Here is a 12,602-nt window from a genome sequence, read left to right on the forward strand (position 1 = left end):
CGCACTGGGAACACGTCCGACTTATTACCGGCAATGCGGACCAAGCTTCTGCTCCGTTCATACAGGGACCGAATCGCCCACAATAGTGGACCTCGAACCCCATACTCCTGAAGCACCCCCCACAGAGCACCTCGGGGAACCTGGTTGTAAGCCTTTTCCAAATCCACAAAACACATGTAGACTGGATAGGCAAACTTCCAGGCCCCCTCCAGTACAGCTGTAAAGCTTCTCCAGTGTTCCACGGCTAGGACGAAAACTGCACTGTTCCTCCTGAATCCGAGATTCGACTATCGATCTCACCCTCCTCTCCAGGACCCCGGAATAGACTTTCCCAGGAAGGCTGAGAAGTGTGATCCCCCTATAGTTGGAACACACCCTCCGGTCCCCTTTCTTAAATAAGGGGACCACCACCCCGGTCTGCCAATCCAGCGGCACTGTCCCTGACCTCCACGCGCTGTTGAGAAGGTGTGTCAGTCATGACAGCCCCACAACATCCAGAGCCTTTAGGTACTCCGGGTGGATCTTGTCCACCCCCGGGACCCGGCCATTACATAGCTCTTTAACTACCCTGGCTACCTCAGCCCCAGTGATGGGCAAGTCCACCCTGGCCCCCTTGGGCTCTGTGTCCTCAGATGTCTCAAAGGCAGTGCGCACAGATGTATCTGAGGCAGGGTTGAGGAGGTCTTCAAAGTATTCCTTTCACCTCCAGGTGATGTCCCCAGGTGAGGTCAACAGCACTATAAATAGTAGGAACCAGGAGCTGCTTCCCCCTCCTGATATTCCGGATGGTTTGCCAGAACCTTTTTGAGGCCGACCGAAAGTCACTTTCCATGGCCTCACCAAACTCCTAAAACGCCCGGGTTTTTGCTTCTGCAACTGCCCGAGCCCTGTTCTGTCTGGCCTGCTGGTACCCGTCAGCTGCCTCCAGAGACCCCCGGGCTAATAATTCCTGGTAGGCCTCCTTCTTCAGCTTGACAGCCCCCCTCACCTCTGGTGTCCACCATTAGCTACGGGGGTTACCGCCTCGACTGGCACCGACCACCCTGCAGCCACAGCTCCGTACAGCCGCTTCCACAATGGAGGTCCGGAACAGTGTCCATTCAGACTCAATGTGCCCAACCTCCCCCAGTATGCAGTTGGAATTCTGCCGGAGGTGCGAGTTAAAGCTCCGGCGAACAGAAGCCTCTGCCAGACGTTCCCAGCAGACCCTCACTATACGCTTGGGCCTACCAGGTCTGACCGGCTTCCTCCCCCGCCACCTGACACCCTTATGCTCGAACATGGTGTTCGTTATGGACAAACCATGCATTGCACAGAAGTCCAACAACAGAACACTGCTTGGGTTCAGATCAGGGAGTCCGTTCCTCCCAATCACCCCCCTCCAGGCCACACTGTCATTGCCCACGTGAGTGTTGAAGTCCCCCAGCAGAACTATGGAATCCAGAGTCCAAGAAGGCCGGGTTCTCTGAACTGTCATTCGCCGCATAAGCGCAGATGACAGTCAGAGACCTATCCCTGACCCGAAGGCGCAGGGAGACAGCCCTCTCGTTCACCAGGGTAAACTCCGTTGTTAATGCACCAAGCTGTGGGGCCACCAGTAGCCCCATCCCCGCCTGGGGCTGCTCACCCGCCGCAACTCCAGAATAAAAGTGCGTCCAAGCCCTCTCCAGGAGATTGGTTCCAGAACCCACGCTATGTGTTGAGGTGAGCCCGACTATATTTAGTCGGTATCTCTCAACCTCATGCACAAGCTCAGGCTCCTTCCCCACCAGAGAGGTGACATTCCATGTCCCGAAAGCCAGTTTTGTCAGCTGGGGATCAGACCGTCAGGGCTTCCCTTGGCTGCCACCCGATCCACAATGCACCGAACCCCTGACGTTCCCTTTGCGGGTGGTGGGCCCACCTGGGGACAGTCCCACATGCCTCTTTCGGGCTGGGCCTGGCCGGGAACTTTATAACTATTATCCAGTAATCAGGTAGGCCTAATTGTTTTGTAGTAATCGATATTACATAATACCGTTATTAAAGTAAAGTTACTAACTCAGTGTAGATCAGAACTGGAGGAAAAGATTGTATCAATGACTTATAGCAGCTAATTCAGTCCCAAACCCAGCTACCAGTGCAGAAGGGTGGCGAGGGGCATTCCCGGGTGGGGGAATTAACTGAGTGCCCTTTTTGATAGCAGATGATCTCGCAAAATTGGCAACAATTTATTGAGACCCCAGCAAGTTTCACTGTGTGTAGGCATGTCTATATTACACTATGGGGACCAAGTGTCCGCACAATGTAATAAAAGTCTGTTATTTTTATGTTTTTTTTTTTGGAAATTCAGTTTTAGAAAAATCAAAAACAACAAAAGTCTTGTATTTTGTCTTGTATAGTTATAGGTCGTCATTTTGGGATTAGGGTTTTTCCCATAGACATGAATGGACGGTCCCCACAAAGATACAATTAACACAAATATGTGTGTATGTGTGTGTTTTTCTCAATAATCCAAACCTTAATATAAACTTTCCCATGTTATCCGATTCCCGGTGATGGGGAAGGAGATATAACATTTCATAAAACAAAGTAATTTGCACGTTTTCAGTTTCAGTTTTCGGAGAACATCACGTGCCTTTTCACCTGACGGCTCTCGCGGCTTCACCGGTCTCTACGGGGACGGTGCAGGCGCCCTGTCGGCCGGTTCGGATCGCAAAGGTGCCGCGCAGCCATTGGCCCGCGGTCACGTCACTCAAAACAAAAAAAAGTCACCAACAGAAACCGGAGAAGGAAGTTTTCCAAGTGGACAGTTAACGGGTCACTACTGACCATTAATAAAGGAAGATACTGCAATCACTTCTGCTTTAATAAAAATAAAATAATCTGGTAATCTACAGAGCGTCACCCTTCTTTGCCGATCTTTTTTTTTGGCAGCGACAATGCAAGATGTATCAGACCCAGTGCCCGCTCAGGCTTTTGAAAAGGACGCGTTTCAGCTCACGGTGGAGGACGTGTACGACATCTCCTATGTTATCGGCAGGGACCTGCTGAAGATCACCCAGCCGGCCGACGTGGTCTCCGAGCTGCAGTTCAAGATCGTCCGGGTGCTGGAGATGTTCGAAGCGCTGGTGAATCGGTACAGCTTGACCGTGGAAGAGCTCAAAATGGAAAGGGACAATCTGAAAACCGAGCTGGACAGGATCCTGGGTAACTGTGCAAACGGGCAGGGAACGGTGAGTCCTCCATCAGGGGATTTAGAGAACATACAAAAAAATCGTAAAATCAGTGGTTGTTTAAGAAAAATCCTATGCTTGCTCACTCTTTCTGTGTGTAGTGAAGGATGGATAATATATTGTTTGGGTGGTTTCATGTGCAGCATACACGTGTTTCATTTCCACAATGTGATAGTGAGCAAGGAGCATAGTCCAGTATGCAGTGAATAATTTAATCGAGAACATGTGAGGCTCTTAAGTAATGTTCCGGGAGGAAGTTACTTGAATTTCTGCACTCAAACAGACAATCCAGTTTATTGTGTAAGCCTTCAGAAATGACATTGCTGTAAATGGGCTCTCTGCAGTAGTCACGTTCATTGCCCAGAAATCGGGGTAATTCTCATGGTTCTTGCCAGCCGCGTCTCTTGTAATCAGATGTAATTTGAAAGTAGGACATTGTTAATTCTTTTTCTGGTAGGAAAAAGGATAAATGGTTTATTTATACCAGCGCTTTATCTGTGATTGGACTGCATGAGATTCTTCCAACAAAATGCCCCTAGGTGGGTACACACTCATTCTGTCCTGTAGTCATAGAGAATTAACATTTCCTGATCCTTGTATTTTGCGCTTCCAGCAACTACTGGGTCCAGACAAGCTTGTAGTGGACCTAAAGGACCCCAATCGGCCTCGATTCACCATGGAGGAGCTGAAGGAGGTGCTGCAGGAGCGGAATCAGTTGAAGACCCAACTTCTTCTAGCCCAGGAAGAGTTGCAGCTCTATAAAAGGTATGAACTCAGCAGAAACCTACTATGGAAGAAAGGTCTGTTTAAAGCTCTTGGCCACATATTTCTATATCGAACCTTTATTGTAGTCTGGATAAATGCCCTTTACATTGATATGCAGGGTCCTTATTGTAGTTCCTCATCTCTAAGATATACAGTATGGTGGTTTGTCCACAGCGGCGTTTTGCACCAACCTGAACCATCCATGGCCGACATAGACCTGGAACCCAAAAAAGCCGAGGCCTCAAATGCCAAAATCGAGACAAAGGAAGGGCCTAAAGAAGAGAAGACAACCATTCGAAAGCTGTAGGTTGTGTTGTCGTGCAATGTGCGGTATGAGAACCTGGCAGACTCTGAGCAAACAGGTTTTGCGGGGGACTTAAACAATGGCCTCAAGCCACTATCTACACTGTCTAAAATTATGCACCATCTGTGGCGTTAAAAAATCCGGATGTCTTGCACTTCTGAAAGTAATTTCTGGATGGGGGGAGGGGGCACAAAATTCTTCTGTCATGGGTATGAAAATATTTCTATAAAGAGGCTGTTGACTACCGGGTGGCACATGGATTAATGATGAAAGACATAGATACAAGGTTTTACATATATGTTTTATTTAGTAGACACTTATCTAAAGCATCGTTCTAGGTTTCTGGTTCCTGAGGGTGTACTTAAGCATTTAAGAAGCATAAACCATCTCCCTCCTTTTCAGGTTTTCCTTCACAAAAAAATAACCATCGTGAGCTCCAAGACGTCACCGTGAGTGCCCCAGCCTGGATTTAACAGAACTGGACTTTTTACACATACACGTCACAGCCCACAGTGCAGGATGGCATCGTGTCAGATGAGGAAATGCAGCTTGCAGGACTTTAAGCTCAATGAGTTCTTCTTAAATCCATCAGCTGACACCCAATGTGCCAATTACCATTATTGCCTTGAAAATGGACTGAGGACAGGCCTGAAAGATGGCTGGTACTGCAGTGTGAGAGGCAGGACACTTCTGGTAAGGTCCCCACGTCTGGAAAGGTGATACATTAAAAATGGCAGCTGTGCAGTAGTCAGTGAATGGGAGAAATGAAGCAGTGAAAACTACAATATAGATGATGAAATTTAATCAGTTCACTGTTCATTTGTTAAACCAGGCAGTGATTGACTGAGCATAGTCACTCCCATATACTGCAGGGTTTCATTGTCTCAATTTTTCTATGGCTGGCAATAGAGGGCTAAACAGATGTCATTATGCCAGCACATATCTCCCATTTAAGGGTAGACTTTTAATGTTGGTTTTTAAAAACATTCCAAATGCCTTAACTTCCACATCCAAGAGGTTCAGTTTGACTTTAGTTGTAGTGTGGATGGGTTTGAAGCAGCAATAATCAAAGACACACACACCTACCTACCTGGGTTGCCTCAACGACTCAGTGAAGACTGCAGTAAAATGCTTTAATGTATGGCAAAAAAGGGTAATAATTCAGGTTGAGGAGCACTATTTTAATAAGTTCACTTGAAACATTTGGTTAGACATTTGACAGCTTTGTGTGTGAGGTACAGCTCTTGTTCAAGTTCATAAAATAACTAGGTTCAACACGGCAAGGAAGGGGTCAAATTTAAGATGAACTTTAAGCTACAGCCTAGGAATCTCATTCCAGTTAACGGCTTCAAGAGATCCAGCTACACACGCTTTCTTCCTCAACCATAAATTTATTGCTAAGCATACCTCCTAACATTAAGATTGATAAAATGCAGAGCGTGGTCTATACCAGCTGGAGTCACTGACCTACCCGTATACAAAGTACATAAAAATTGCTTCGGAAAATTACCATTAATATTTAAAAGTTGATGCCATTACAGTTTAAGGACTGCCGTAACTTGGGTATGTGCCCCAGCAACCCCCCCCCCCAAAAAAAAGCACATATGCTTTTACTAAGGCCATTTGCAGTTTTAAAATGGTTTGTAAAGGAAAAAAAAAATGCTGATTCTCTCTTCTTGGAGTACAGCTGCTGATTGAGGAAAGGAAGGGTAAACATATTACATCAGTGTTTGAGCCAAGGGTGAGCCGCAATGGAATCCTTACTGCGGTCACCGTAGTCGTACAAAAGCTCCTCCCCTTTCTCAATGTCTCTGGAAGCCACCAGTATCAGGTGAGGTATTCCATTTATGTTATGGAGTTTGGTCTGGCAATTGCCATTTTTACTGTGGTTTATCAGCCTCCCCAGGCGATTGGTTTCCTTCGTGGCATCCACACTGGAGGGGAGGGGGCAGGAGAGATCAGTTGGTTGGTTTAAGGTAAACATGCCACTAAGTTAAGTGACGATTGTTCTCCCTAGCAAAACACTGGCAACACTGGATAGTCAGCCACATGACAAAAGCATGCTGCACTAGTTCACTATTCACTGCCCTAGAGCATCTGGGCAAGTTAATATTTCAGCTGCAATAGCCCCTGTACAATCTTGAGTGAAGAGAATGAAATATTGCACAGTACACAAATAGGGGCAGACAAGGGTGTTTTGTCAAACACCTACCAGTAGGTTTTGCTGAGATACTGGAAATAGTACATGTAGCAGCCGGTGGAGGGGTCCTGCGCATAGGCGGCCTCCCGTTCCCTGGCGTCATTGATCTGGAGCAGGTCCCCGTGGTACTCCACAACATAGTCCCCCTTCTGGAAGCTCCGCTCAGCAAACACACCCCTTCCTTTACCCTCAATGTGCTTCACCTGCCGGGGTGTGGGAAAGGCAGCCTGTTATTTCCCGAATTTGCCCGGCTTTTTTTTTTTTTTTTTTTTTTTTTTTAAAAATATACACATACACATATATATATATATACATACACACACACACACACACACACACACACACACGACCTGATCCAGACTGAACATTAATGCCCTTAGTCCTGGCCCGTCACAAAAGTATAAAAGAACCAAAGTGCTGAATTGAGAAGCTTGTGTCCCCAGTGCCCACCCACTGCGAGAGCACATTACCTGCATGCCTTCTTCAATCCCGTTCTTTATCAGGTGATTGATGTGCTGCTGTTCTTTGCACTGTCGAGAAGAGAGTTTGGACCATCAGCATGGCATCAGAGGCTAGTGCGTATGCACGCGCGCACGCACGCGCGCGCACTTCAGTGCAGATCTGGCTGGATTAAGGCAAACAGCAGCTGCTGCATGATCCTTTCAGAAAAGGATTAACGGCTTTAACTACATTAATGAAGCAGAGTCTGAATATGGACAATATGAACAAGCTCAGAGCTACATACGTATAGCTGGGTTAGCATAGGAATGTCAGTGTATTGCATTGTACATTAAAGGGATTTTGCTGGTTACCAGAGAAATCGCAATTTTAATAGATAAATCAAGATCTTTTGGCCATGCATAAATATATGTACGTGGAGTATGTTTTAGTGCTGTGAAGCATTTAGATGAGTGCCGAAAGATAAAGAAAAACTAGATGCTCACAGCGAGATGGAGGCCACTGATTTTTTGCAGGCTTCATGATGAATTCCTTAAGGTAGCTGCTTTGTCCGTCATGAAGCATTGACCTTTCTGCATTAATTGCATCCTGCTGCTGCCTTTCACCATTTCTCTAGCAAATCAGTTTTTGCTCAAGTCAGAACATTTGACTTGATCTGCATGGGAGCGGCCATGGTGTTGCAATACTGTTACACCAAATCACACAGCAAAACACTGAAATTTAGGAATGAGTTGACTTTAGGGCTGAAAAATTTGCAATGAGGCTGCGTTTAGTCCTGAATCTATACTGTACTAATGTAATTAACAGCAAGCTCATTACTAACTGCCATACTACCCACTCCCATAGATCATGGCACAAATCAACACACTTCAGATGAGCTGTGCATCAAAAGACAAAACATGTTTGACAGAAGCAAAGATGGAAGACCCTGAAAAAGCAGCAAAGGGATATCCCTACTTACCGTACAGGAATTTTTAAATTCTGCCTAGAAATCAATACTGACCTTAAGCTCACTTTTGCTCTTCCTGGAGCTTCTCCTTATAGGATAATAATCAGTGACCTTTCTGTTCTGGGTCTCCTTTCTTTCTGCTCTGTAGAAGGCAAAAATAGTATCACTACTGATGCACCCCTACGACAACAGTGCTCATGTACTCGTACTGCACCGATGTCTGTAACCGATACCACGATGTTGCATCAGCAACAGTTAAGCAAAATAAATGGGGGGGGGGGGGGTTGGTTAATCAAGTTCAAATAATTGTTGTATCAATGTAATTCAAATCACAATTACACATTAATTCATAGGAAAGCGTCCTCCAAACAAAAAATCCTAATGTTTAAGTAAAATGGGAGGGCAACAAGAGAACAATAAGCACAACATTAAGAATATATAATCCAGTACAAATACTCTCTTCCCCCCCCTCTCTCTCTCACACACACCTCCTGCAAAACAAATCTAGAATCTGAGGAATCATGTCAACAGCCATGCTGGATGTGAATTGCTTACGTTTTCAGATTAGACTTCTTGGGTCTAACCCTGCGCCGAGCAGCACGGCCAGAAGCAGGCCCGGGTTCTGTGGTGGCGTTGGAGGCTTCTCCCTGGGGCTCCTTGGGCTGTGGCTCCTCTGTCCGGCATGGGAGGCACTTTTCGCCCTCATTGTCATGGCCCCCCCTTCTTGCAGTAGCAGCTGCTTCTGATTTCACATTGTTAGGCCTCACTGCAGGGTTGAGCAAGGCACACATTCACAGGTTGGGGAAGTGTTCCAACATACTTAAGACCTACCGCTTCATTTTATAATTTATTTGGAGGATCATTTTAAAAATACCCACCACTAAACAATGTCATAAGATGTCATTTCTGAAAACTCAGGCCACTGACTTGCAGGAAATCGTTCACAGTGCTAACTCAGACCTGCTGAGTTACACTAGCTGTTTTGTGGTTTAAAACACACATTTAAAAACAGATTAATTAATATTATGTGGCAACAATCCACATTCCTCAAAAGGACATCAGGGAAACTGCTGTCACTCATCTTCCTGCCTCCAAGGGCAAACTGAATGAATGGAAAACAAACCCGAACAAGCCAGTTGTTTACCTTCGTCTCGTCTGTCCGTTTCACTTTGGACCACTTGCTTCACAGAAACCTTCCCCTCATGTCCAAGGGGGAGGGATTTATCATGGAGTGGGGAGCGGGACTTGCCAGAGGTGAAGAATTTTTGGATCACAGACTGACCGTTATACAAGACGTCCTGCAAAAAGGAAACGTGAGCATTAACACTAATTGTGGACATCTGCTGTGGTTAGAAAGACACTGCAGACGTTAGGATACATCAGCCTGCTAATTAAAGTGGGCATCTGAGAAAGGAAGTCATTAAAGGCAGCTTTGGTTACTCCAAATTGCCAGAATGATGATCATAACAGTACACTCAGTGCCAAGTCTAAAAGGATTAAGTTTGTGCACAAAAGTAACTCAATGCCTTTAGTAAATTCTCCTTTATGCCTTGGAGATCAGCACATTCAGCGACACAAAACTAAAAACCCTTATGCCAAAATGTGTCAGGAACATTTAGAGTTAAAACTGAACCATGCATGCATAAACACCAACACACAAGTCACTTTATAAACGGAATTTTTATGCCAAATGCACGTGCAACTTCACGTGCAAATTACATAATTTCCACATGAAAGTTTGCATTAAATGGCCACCTGGGCATACTCGCTTTCCAGACCACTGACAGAACCTCAGCTTATACGCAGATTCAAATTCCGATTAATCAATTTATAGTTAACAGTCCTGATATCGCCTATATTATATGATCAACTGTTTAACTTTAATGGCAATTATAAAAAGTGCACATACCCCGTTCATTTCTGGTTGGTTTTCTTTTGTCCCCTTTTCTGCGATGCGAAGAGCGTCGTCAGCTTTAACTTTGGTCGAAGTCAGGCGTTTCTGTCTGCCTTGTACCAAGAAATAAAACACATTCTTCAGTTGCCAGAAGGGTTTTCGTACTCCTCGGCCTACCGGGCACTCAGAAGTGTCACCGTCAGGGTGTTTTCCCCTCTTCAACCGAGGCAGCTTTTATCGTTCCTCCCATCCGCCATGTTTTAACTTCTGGTGAAGCACCACGTGAGCATTTAAAGGACCCAGGTGGTCGCAGTTCCACTACTATCCGAGAGAGGGCGGCAGCCTGCCAAAGCGGCACATTAACAACACTTCAGTAGTTTCCAAAACCTACGTAATTATACGAATGCCGTAACCAGCCATCCATTTACTGTGCTTGCTTGTCCTTTGCAGGTAAATTTTAACGTTCCATTTGGAAATGTTTGCAGAGCAGCTGCCGAGCTTTCCAAGCAAGCATTCACATTCACATGCGTCATTCACATAATTGTGACAACCAACGCAACAGCTAAATAGACAAAAAAATAAAATATAATCTAGATATGATAAAATGCTAAAGCAGTGAAGCTAGCTACAAAAGCAGAAACCTTTGTTGGCGTCGCAGGGGAACGGCAGTCTATACTGCAAATCTAAAAGCCAGATTCTCGACGTACGTGTGGGTGCTTCCATAAGTGATACAATTACAAATAAAACCGCGGACGCAATAATTGTCTCTACGGATATAAATACTTGCTGTGACTTACCTTTTGCCATTGCAACTACGAGCAATACTTTTCAGCCGAGTGGTCTGTAAACTTTAAATAAATAAATAAAAACGCTGCTACCAAATTTGAAATATTCAAACGTACGTGACCTCAAGACCCTTTATAATTTCCTTTACCTTTACCGTGTTTATTATCATAAACTATCACTTCTTTCTCTGTTAGCTCGAAAAGACATGACATGGATGCTCATTTTGCACGAGCCCGTGGCTTGGGCGGACCTGGCCGTTTTAAAATCAACCTAAATGTTGATTGGTCGGAAGTCCCGCTGCTTCGATGTGATTCGTTTAAGCAGACAAGCGACGAATATAATGTCTACATGCCTCTGGTTTTCACTTCCACTCCGGGTTGTTTTATTTGCAGAAGGGAATTATCATGCATGTGTTCATTCTTCAAAATTAAAAAAGTGCAACAATATTATAGGTAGTTAAGTGTGGTAGCATATGATTTAATAATGAAAAGGAAGGTGGCACTTTATAAAAAGGAATAAATTTCCCTTATTTACTAACAACGCACCGCCAGACAACCAACAGCCGCACCGGAAGGGAAGTCGACAATTAACACTCGGATTAGGCATTAATGTAAACACGCATTCTGTGGTAAAAAAAAAAAAGATCTGTTCATTAAAGTGAAAATCCCAATTATGGAGTTTCCACCTGTGCAACTAAACTACTTCCCCAGTATAAGATGCCTTTTGCCCATTTCAGGCGCATATATGCATTGAGCTATATGAGTGATATGTTCGTATCTGAAATAAGGTTTGTAAGAGCTCTGTAATTTTTTTTATCATGTCTACGAAAATAACTTCTTGTCAGCAGTAAATGCTGATGATCCTCACTGGGTGTCCCCTTCCACTCCCTGGTGATGTTTAAGAGGACTAATGACTCATCTTTTAGTCACACTCAGTTTGAGCTGTAGACTGGACTGTGTCATTGCTCCGATAACTGTGACGTAGTATGGTCAGAAACAATGAACTTGCTAACCCATGACATTCATGTTTTGACATTAAAAAAGCATAATTCTTAATTATGGTAGGAATTAATGGGATACAGTGCACCTATATTTTCACTAAAAACTGAAACTGTTAAAAAAAGAAGGATATGTTGTAAATGAAAAAAAAAGAGTTAATATGTCATCATTCTTAACGTAGAGGTATTGTTATTCGCATTTAAATGTTCTGCAGCCTTGGATGTTGGATATTTGTTCTGTACATCTGTGTTCTGCAATATGGTACAATCTAGTCTGATTCACCTTTATAATTAACCTTTACATTTTCGATGACTTCCTTTATAGTTATGGCTAAATAAAGTAATTATGATTAAATTATTTCAATGTATGGCCTTTTATGTGGCTTATTGTTCCATTGTTTTTAATCAAAAACACTTATTTTGATTGGATTATGATGCGAAATGTGTATATTCCACATTTTCCTTTATTCACTTTCTTTTGTTCATTCTCTTTGTTCAGTAATTCTTTTTAGATTAGATTAGATTGACTTTATTAATCCCACAATGGGGAAATTCCTTAGAAACAGCAGCAATAATAAAAAAAGACAGTATAACAGGATCCATAGGATCAGCAAAAATAATAATATAAGAACAATATAGACAATAAAAACAATAGAAAACAATTTCTAAAACTTAAAGCAATAAGACAATTAATGTCCATTTCCAGGGGGTTCAGTTGCATATGTGTAAACGAGCCTGTCAATTGGTCATATGATTTGTATGATTTACTTGTTATTATGTGCTTGGCTATCAGTGTTTATTTTCACATATAGTAAGTTGTTTTCATCAGAACAAGGACAGCATTGGTGAAGCATCAAGGGACTGAATTTCCAGTGTATCCTCATAACTTTATAAAACTGAGAAACTCACACTCATGTTAAGAATTGCCAGTCAACCTTTTTCCTCCTTTGATATGTCATGTATCCTCTAATTTGACTTTGCATGTTCCCCCAAAGTCATACAGGTATCTTTTGTTATGTGAATTGTGTGGATG

At 43.8% G+C, this 12,602-nt stretch overlaps 2 protein-coding genes across 4 annotated transcripts; one reads left to right on the forward strand and one right to left on the reverse strand.

Moving 5' to 3' along the window:
• The first annotated feature begins 2,729 nt into the window (after positions 1-2,729).
• rilpl2 (Rab interacting lysosomal protein-like 2) lies at positions 2,730-5,088 on the forward strand. Its single transcript, XM_023843335.2, has 4 exons — positions 2,730-3,215; positions 3,829-3,980; positions 4,155-4,283; positions 4,687-5,088. Exons 1-4 carry the CDS (start codon positions 2,922-2,924, stop codon positions 4,706-4,708), a joined length of 597 nt encoding a protein of 198 aa, XP_023699103.1. The 5' UTR covers positions 2,730-2,921; the 3' UTR covers positions 4,709-5,088.
• Positions 5,089-5,450: 362 nt separating this feature from the next.
• kmt5aa (lysine methyltransferase 5Aa) lies at positions 5,451-10,877 on the reverse strand. 3 transcript variants are annotated; one of them, XM_023843333.2, is made up of 9 exons: positions 10,721-10,877; positions 10,584-10,634; positions 9,802-9,899; positions 9,037-9,190; positions 8,448-8,658; positions 7,947-8,034; positions 6,955-7,014; positions 6,497-6,687; positions 5,451-6,218 (listed from the first exon to the last, which is right to left on the reverse strand). In XM_023843333.2, exons 2-9 carry the CDS (start codon positions 10,591-10,593, stop codon positions 6,008-6,010), a joined length of 1,023 nt encoding a protein of 340 aa, XP_023699101.1. In that variant the 5' UTR covers positions 10,594-10,634; positions 10,721-10,877; the 3' UTR covers positions 5,451-6,007. The 3 variants fall into 3 exon arrangements, with proteins under 3 accessions (XP_023699101.1, XP_072565157.1, XP_023699102.1); XM_072709056.1 differs by having other exon boundaries at positions 10,584-10,875; XM_023843334.2 differs by having other exon boundaries at positions 9,802-10,129; positions 10,584-10,871.
• Between the last annotated feature and the right edge of the window lie 1,725 nt (positions 10,878-12,602).

Source organism: Paramormyrops kingsleyae, chromosome 2 (assembly GCF_048594095.1).
Source record: "Paramormyrops kingsleyae isolate MSU_618 chromosome 2, PKINGS_0.4, whole genome shotgun sequence".
NCBI classification, from domain to species: Eukaryota; Metazoa; Chordata; class Actinopteri; order Osteoglossiformes; family Mormyridae; genus Paramormyrops; species Paramormyrops kingsleyae.